Below are 8,978 nucleotides of genomic sequence, written 5' to 3'. Positions count from 1 at the left end.
TCTGCATGCGCTGAACCCGCTGTCATTTTATGTGGCCTACCACTTCATGGCTGAGTTGCTGTTGTTCCCAGTTGCTTCCACTTTGTTGTAATACCACTAACAGTTGACCGTGGAATATTTAATAGCAAGGAAATTTCACAGATGGACTTATTGCACAGGTGGCAACCTATCACAGTACCATGCTTGGATTCACTGAGAGTAGCCCATTCTTTCACAAATGTTTGTAGAAGCAGTCTGCTTTATTTTATACACCTGTGGCCATGGAGGTGATTGGAACACCTGAATCCAATGATTTAGAGTGGTGTCCCAATACTTTTGGCAATATAGTGTATGTATATATATATATTTATAAAAGAAAGACGCTCAATAAAACCAGTGCGTTCATACACATTTGCATGTGCTTTTGTATACATTGCAACACATTTTTTTCATGGTTTCTTTATGAAAGCAACCCTTCAGGGCAAGAACACAACATGATTACTACTGAAGGTTATATATTCGTTCTTTCTATTCTGTGATCAGGATGGTAGTTGGGACTTGTAGTTCACAGTCCGCTTGGGGCGCTATCGGCATCCTGCTCACCTCACCTTCAACTACATTTCCCATGAGCAATTTGTGAAGCTGCTCAGCCAATAGACATGAAGGGGCGTGCCTGGAGCGGAAGCAGGCGGGAAGTACGGTGTGATGGCTGGGTGCCGGATAGAAGTAAGTAGAGCGGGTTTAGAGGCGGGTGACGTGAGTGGACTGAGACACATGTTTGTCACGGGAGTTGGTTTCCGCACGTAGCCGTGTATGGGTCGTTGTATTTGTGTATATGGCATAGGTTACCCGCCGAATGAAATACACTTCTATAAGGAGTCCATAATGAATTGCATTGTGTATGCAGTTACAGCCAATAAAAACATGCTCGTCATATATGTACTGCGCCGTATATGCATCCCTATGGGACAGCCATTCCTAGTCAGAGAATTAGGGGTTCCTTGAGCAGTTGCAGCCCTTCCTCTCATCTAATGCCGTACCTGCATAGCCCTGTGGGCAACATCAATTGGCAGAGTTAGAATGGCCATACACTATGCAATCTGATTGTACAATCTCCTTCAGATTGATGAAAATGATCTAATAGGAGGACATACCTAATCTATTCATTCTGGCATGCATGTAAGTGATTGGAAATGGTTAGCACTTCCAGATGGCAGTACCAGGGTCATTGGTTCGAATCCCGACCATGGCGTGTTCTCCCTGTGACTGCGTGGGTTTCCTCCGTCTACTCCGGTTTCCTCGCACACTGCAAAGACATGCTGGTAGGTAATTGGCTCCTGTTTATATTGTCCCTAGTATGTGTATGCATGAATGTGAGTTAGGGACTTTAGATTGGACGCCCCTTGAGGGTTAAGGACTGAGGTTAGGGCTAGCGGTGTAAATTGATGGTGCTATATAAGTACCTGTAATAAATCTAAAGTAGATTTTACAGTGAGATTGTATAGTGTATGGGGAACTGCACTGCATCTGACCACACAACCCAAAAACGCTATTAAAGTCATTGTTAACCTCTTCACGCCAGCCGCACACAAACGTGTGTCCTCCCATTGTCTGGGCCTAGACACCGAGCAGCCGCACATTCGTGTGCAATTAAGAAACACGTGCTGAGAGCGCGCGCTCCCTGCACACATGTCCGGTACTCACGGAAAGCTCCCGATCTCCTCTTTCGATTGGGACCTTTCCTGATCATGTGACAGCGGTCACATGACCCTAAAACTCAGTCCCGCCTCCCGAAACCCTTAAAGGGCCGGGAGGTGCCGGTGCCAAGGGGTTAATCAAAGCAAACTCCAACATCCATCCAGGTCTCCATGTTTTATTTTGTTGAGAAATCATTTTGAAATACACCACCTAGCATTTCTGGCCATGGCCATCTTGAATAACGGCAGATGATTCTTGTAGCATTTACTTCCTGGAATCTATCTGCCCTTGGCTCAGGCATTGGTTGAGCTGAGAACCCTCTCCTGAAAACTGCTGGAACATATCACATCATTTGCATAGGCATGGAAACCAGGAAGTAACTGAAGGAATGTAAAAAAAAACAAGTAATTATTATATAATTTCCTATATATTTACTAATGCTAGCAGCAGAAGAATTTAAAATAGTCACTGTTGATTGAGAGAGGTAAGTTCCACTTTTAAAGTGATACAAAAGTCTTTTTTTTTTCTTAAAAATAACAAACATGTCTATACTTACCTGCTCTGTGTAGTTGTTTTGCACATAGCCGCCCGGATCCTCCTCTTCTTGGGTCCCCCGCCTGTGCTCCTGGCCCCTCCCTCCTATCAGGTGCCCCCATAACAAACAGCTTGCTATGGGGGGCTTTCTGAGCTGTGGCCTTGCGTGTCCATTCACACAGAGCCACAGCTCGGCACCGCCCCATCCCTTTCCTGATTGGCTGTGATTGACAACAGTGGGAGCCAATGGCGGCTTCCGCTGACTCAACCAGTCAGGAGTGAGAGTCCCTGGAGAACCAGGGCTGCATAGAATGCATGCAGGTAAAAAAAACCTTGAGACTTTAGCTTGCTCACACCTGAGGTTGGGGGTGGTTAAAGTCCGTGGTTGAGCTTGACTTTTACCTCCCTCAACCCCCCTACACTGCAAGCGCCCTGAAACCACGTGCAGCGCATACAGTTGCAGCACGCTTTTGCAGTAATTAAGGGATCAAATCAGGTGGTGAGGAGGTGATGCAACGTCACCTGTCAAATGCTCTCTGAAGAGTAATCAGTGCTTGTCCAGAGAGCATTCTCCAAACCCAAAGAAAATTGATATGGGCTCAACCTTATCCTTGGTTTCCATACAGCTAGTTGTTAGAAGGAAACAATTGAAAATGAAAGTCTTTGGAATATACCCACATTATATGCGGCCATAATATCTCCGTTGACTCAGGAAAATCTTGAGGAGCATACATTATCAGCATAAACTGATGGCTATGAGAGAGGACTATTGGGTTTTCAGATTATTCTACACCTCCATTACAGAGTTTTTGACCAAAAATCATATGTTTACATCTGTAATGCAGTCCTTTGGCAATGATTTGTTACACTGTGGGATGTAGCGAGACATCTCTGTATCCTCATGCAACATTCCATTGAAAACCCAGCAGCCAATCTTTACTACAGCAGCTGGTAGTTCCTTTGGTGACCACCAACATCACATATGATATAAGGTTGCTGCAAGATATGTAGACTTTGTGAAATGATGTATATCTATTGAAACCATTGTAATAGGTGGAGATTTGATGGTAAGCAGTTTTTGAAACCTTTTTTTTCTTTTCTTTTTGTTTGTATGTGTTATTTTGTGTATTTCAATTTAGTTTAATAAAGGTATTACAAGCGTTTTAAGCAATTGGGTGTTGCTATGGCATTTGTTGTGTTTTTTTCAGAATTCTATTTTGTATCATTTTTGTAAAACTAGGGATAAGGTTAAGCCCATATCCATTTTATTTGGATGCGTAGAACATTGAATTATGCAGAGGGTTCCCCTACCTGGCTGAAGTGTATACATGTAGATCAGGTAGGGATTTTTGTGTTGTTCAGAGAGCATTGCATATGTGCACAAGCTCTTTGTGGCATGCCACTAATCTTCTCAGTTGTCTGTAATTCACATGTTCTGTGCTCTTTGAACAAACAAGGATTGCTCTTCAGAGAGCATTTGACAGTCAATAAGGAGGCATTGTGTGTGTCACCTCCTCACCGCCTACTTTAACCCCTTAGCCTCCTCATCATTTGCTTTTAAGTGGTTGTAACCACTTCAAGTCACTTTTACCCCCTTCCTGCCCAGGCCAATTTTCAGCTTTCAGCGTTGTCACACTTTGAATGACAATTGCACGGTCATGCAACACTGTACCCATATGAATTTTTTAGCATTTTTTTGAGACAGAGTAAACTATTTTGGTGGCATTTATTCACCACTGGGATTTTTTTTTTTCCTATATAAATTAAAAAGTCCAAAAATTTTGGAAAACAAAGTATTTTTCTTATAAAATTTTGCAAATAAATAATTTTTCTTCATAAATCTTGGCCAACATGTATTCAGCTAACTTTTTAGTAAAAAAAAATATAACCCAAATTAGTTTATAACCAAAAATTATAATTTTACAAATGTATTTTTACATTTTTATTTTTTTTATATTTATTTTTTTAAAACATACTATCACCCTAGCAGTACAGTGTCACCATAGTGACACTGTACTACTTGTGGGGGGGGTGATGATTTTTTTTTTTTTTTTTACACTGATTGCTTTTACAGCCTTTATTGGTGTAAAAGCAATCATTTCTCCTCTCTGGCTGCTTTTTTGCAGCCATTGAGAAATACTGTGTGAGCTGTGATTGGTCACAGCTTGTCACATGGTACAAGGCTGTTATGAATAGCCTTGTACCATGTGACCTCTGTGATCATTCACAGATTTCACTAGTAGTAAGCAATGATGTCAGAACAACAAATGACATCTTGCTTACCACTATTCATGTTATCACTGATTAGCCAATCAGTGATCACATGATCAGGAACTTACACAGAGGTCCCGTACAGCGATTGGTGTCTTCCGTACACAGCGGGCACCAGATCGCGGTGCCACGCACTCCCAGGGAGCGCGCACAGGCTGAAATTGCGGACGCTGTTTATGAACAGCAACCTGCTCCTCCGCTACTCCCGTCCGGCTGTTTATGTACATGGGCCGGATGGGAAGTGGGTAAAGCTAAAACATTTTTTAGCTTAATGCGTTCCCTACATTAAGGTAAAAAAACAGTTTGTCACTTGCTGTGCCCCCCATGCTCTCACAAGCTTGGCTGAGAGCAGCGGGAGGCCCCGGTCAAATGATGTGAGGGGGGAGCAGGGGATAAGGCAGAGCGCAAGGGACATTTTAGCACTGTTACAACAGGTTTATGGTGAGCATTCTATGAAGAAATCAAGTTTTCTTTGAATGGCATAGGTGGTTTAATCATTTGCCCTCCAGAGGATTTACCCCCCTTCCTGACCAGGCCATTTTTTGTGTTACGGTGCTGTGTTACTTTAAATGACCATTGCGTGGTCATACAACGCTGTACCCAAATTAAATTTATGTCCTTTTTTTTTCCCCACGAATAATGCTTTCTTTCAATGGTATTTGATTGCCTATGGGTTTTTTATTTTTTGCGCTATGGAAAAAAAGACAATTTTAAGAAAAAAAACAATATTTTTAACTTTTTTGCTATTAAACATGTCCAGTAAAAAAATATAAAAAAAAATCTAATTTCATCATACATTTAGGCCAAAATGTATTTTGCTACATGTCTTTGCTACAACAAAATGCCAATACGTGTAAATTACTTGGTTTACGTGACAGTTATAGCGTTTTCAAATGGCAGTATATGTACTGGGATTTTTAAAATTATTTTTACTAGTAATGGTGGCGATCAGCGACATATAGCGGGACTGCAGCGGGCATTCTGACACTGGGGGGAACTGGCTTGGTATCACTGACATCTCCAGTGATACCAATACAGTGCTAATAAAAAGCACTGACAATGTACTAATGGTACTGGGCAGGAAGGGATTAGCATATGGGGCAATAAAAGGGTTAACTGTGTGCTGTGTGTGTGCTTCTCTGTAAGCACACTGCTTTGTATGGCTGTGCTATGCACAGCCATGGAAAGCAGTGTGCAGGAGCTGACGGGAGAGAATTTTTTTGGTTACAAACAGTTCTCCTCACCATATATATTTACGTGATTTTGTGCACCCGTGCCGCCCTGTAGCAGTACTTCTGCTATAGGGCGGATGGGAAGCGATTAAGGGAGGAGCAGGAAGATGTCTGCAATGATGCAAGAAATGGGCAGGCAAAAATACAAAGGACCCATGCAAATGTGGAAAGAGTGCAAACCATCGTATGCTCAATTGATGATGGCACAAGAATTTACCATCAACAGTGAAGCAATGTGGCAGATTCTAACGGAGGATTCGGGAATGAGAAAGATTTCTGCAAAGATGGTGCCTCAAAATCTTGACAGAAGATCAGAAAGAACGTCATCTTCAAACTTCATCTCATCTTTTGAAGAATGCACTGGTTATTGCCAGTGATGAAACCTGGTGTTTCCAGTATGATCCAGAAACAAAAAGCCAGAGCTTGCAGTGGAAAACAAAGAATTCACCTCTCCAGAAAAAAAGCACGTGTCTTGTTCTCAGTTCAAAACCATGTTGGTGTGGGATTTTTTTTCTCTTAGTTTATCTACTTTTGATACAAAAAAAAAAAAACATCTGCTGAACTTAGTTTACTATGTTTTGTCATACTGAAGATCACTGAACTGATTATAAGAAATAAAGGGAATATCCATTTTCTCCATTGATTTTACAGGTATGAATTACTTGAGCAGTTTTGGCCAGATAAATTCCTGATGATCACCGGACTGCAGGATGAAAGATGGAAATTGAGTGTGAAATAGAAATCCCTGAGGATGAAAGCCTTGTTACACTGTGGATTCAGGAGAATAATGCAGTTGTTAAGAGATGGAAAGTAAATATTTTGTCTTGTGTTTACTTCACTTGGAAATCATGTTTAACAATGGAAAAACACCCATAATTTTTACATCTAAACATTCTTATTTTATGAATGTTCTTTCACTCTCGTTTGCACCTTGATTGTGTCCTGTTTGGTAACTGTCTAGCGTGAATACCATGTAGACTTTGTATTATTTGGGTCATGCTGCATGTCATTTGTATTTTGCTTTCAGGATTTCAGAACAACCCGGGATATCCAAGCCTTGAAGCAGAAATTGCTGGAGTGTAATTCAGAGCTTTCACATTTGCTTCAGAAAATACAAGGTGCTGATTTATCTAAGGTGAAACTATGTAGTCATTAAAGCAGCCCATGCATGAGTCCGTTTTTTTTTTCGTTTAACACAATGCTTGAATTCCCCACATTCACACCCTTGATGTGGCTGGAGGAATCTTCCCAGCTGAGCTATTGCTGCCATCTGAATACACTGATTTGTGCTGCTGACTATAGCCAGCAACGCTGTTCTAGTGGCAAAAATCCAGCAGAGTGATTGTACAGAAGTTGATCACTAGATCAGCTTCTGTACAACCACCTTGCCCATATATAGATTGAAAATTGGCTGGTCCCTGCTGAACCAGACAAATTTCATTCCATGTATGGCTGGCTTAAGGAGTGTCTAAACCAGCCTTTTTCAACCAGGGTGTCTTCAGGTTTCATCATGGATGCCTTGGCAAAATGCCTAAAAATTGCCCAAGAACTATACAAGCCAGCAGGTGGATCAAGCCTGTCTTTTATTTACACAAAGCCACGGGTTTTCATTGCGCACCATTACAACTTTCTAGCTGCTGGCGACATAGAAAACAGTAACTGCACAACATCCTTGCTTGCACCTCTCTGTAAGGGCTGGGGTCACATTAGCTGAGTAATAGAGAGAAACTTGGGGGAAAAAAGAAACAATGGAATACTAGTCAGTACTGGTGTGTTGGGCGTATTTTCTTTGGAAGAATAAATCACCTCTTATGTTGGGTGCCAATGTTGCTTCTCTCTGTAAAACTATTAGTTTAGTTTTTTTACATTTTTGTAATGGGTGCCTCAAGATAGTTCAGGATTTTAAAGGGTGCCTCAAGATTGTGCAGACTTTTAAAGGGTGCCTTGTCTGAAAAAAAGGTTGAGAAACACAGGTCTAACCTCACAAAACTGCTAAGCTCTATGTCCATTTGTGTTATCTTACAAGTACCTGTATTAATCATCACATGAATTTCAGCAAAGACTGTCCATTCCTTGAGCTAAGACGTATCCCCACCATTGAACAGTCAAGTATAAGATCCTCAAAGGCTAGTAGGGGCTACGGTATTGAGCTATTGAATTATAGGGTTTAGGCTAAGATTTAACTACTTTCCGTCCATCCTATAGTAGTAATACTGCTACAGGACGGCACGGGTGCACAAAGTCACGTGTATGTATATGTGATTTTGCATTTCTGGGTAGGGAGCGCGGAATAATTACCTGGTCCCTGCCAGTGATTATTCGCCGGCACCCAGTGATCAAGGAGCATTACCGATGGAGGTACTGTTCTCTCTCCTGTGAGCTCCTGCACACTGCTATGCATGGCTTTGCATAGCAGAGCCATACAAAGAAGTGTGTTTACAGTGAAGCACAGACACACAGCAGTTAGTAAAACCACACACCGTTAACCCTTTGATCGGCCCACATGTTAACCCTTTCCTGCCCAGTGCCATTAGTACGATGTCAATGCTTTTTATTAGCACTGATCACTGTATTGGTGTCAATGGGGATGTCAGTGTCATCAAGTCAGTTCCCCCCCAGTGTCAGAATGCTTGCTGCTGTCCCGCTATAAGTCGCTGATCACTGCCATTGCTAGTTAAAATTTTTTTAAAATATCCCAGTATATATACCGCCATTTGTAAATGCTATAACTTTCACGTAAAACAATTAATTTACACATGTTGGGATTTTTTTTTAGTAAAGACATAGTAATAGCAAAAAGTAAAAAATAATATATATTTTTTTTTGTTCTCAAAATTGCTGGACTTTTTTTTTTATAGTGCAAAAAATAAAAAACGTACAGGCGTTAAAATACCACCGAAAGAAAGCTCTATTTGTGGGAAAAAAAAGGACATAAATTTTATTTGGGTGCAGCTTTGCATGACCACACAATTGTTAGTTGCAGTAACACAGCACCTTATCGCAAAAAAATGGCCAGGTCAGGAAGGGGGGTAAAACCTCTGGAAGGCAAGTGGTTAAGTGAGGTCAACACTGACATGGAGGGAGGTCTAGTGTACCATGTGTACCCAGGTTAGGGAATTTCCAGACACACAGAATCGCAGCTATATACAGACACCACAGTGCTTGCAAGTAACTAGCATTCACCCCCAGAGGGGCTGCTAAGAATATACCAAGGTCTGCTTTGATAGTGCAGAAGTTGCCTGCCACAGATACAGTTCCATGCAC

At 41.5% G+C, this 8,978-nt stretch overlaps 1 protein-coding gene across 1 annotated transcript in view; it reads left to right on the top strand.

Annotated features, from left to right (window-relative positions):
• The first annotated feature begins 648 nt into the window (after nt 1–648).
• Nucleotides 649–8,978, top strand: part of FANCG (FA complementation group G) — a 44,868-nt gene continuing 36,538 nt past the window's right edge. Inside the window, exons 1-3 of the mRNA XM_089684086.1 lie at nt 649–705; nt 6,366–6,524; nt 6,742–6,832. Of these exons, the coding sequence (XP_089540212.1) occupies nt 6,432–6,524; nt 6,742–6,832 (184 nt within the window). The 5' untranslated portion in view covers nt 649–705; nt 6,366–6,431. The remainder of the gene's footprint in view (nt 706–6,365; nt 6,525–6,741; nt 6,833–8,978) is intronic.

Source organism: Staurois parvus, unplaced genomic scaffold (genome assembly GCF_062004578.1).
Source record: "Staurois parvus isolate SC_StPar_1 unplaced genomic scaffold, SC_StPar_1.0 ptg000336l, whole genome shotgun sequence".
NCBI classification, from domain to species: Eukaryota; Metazoa; Chordata; class Amphibia; order Anura; family Ranidae; genus Staurois; species Staurois parvus.
Note: the sequence above shows the minus strand (reverse complement) of the source record. Positions and strands in the feature narration are given on the sequence as shown.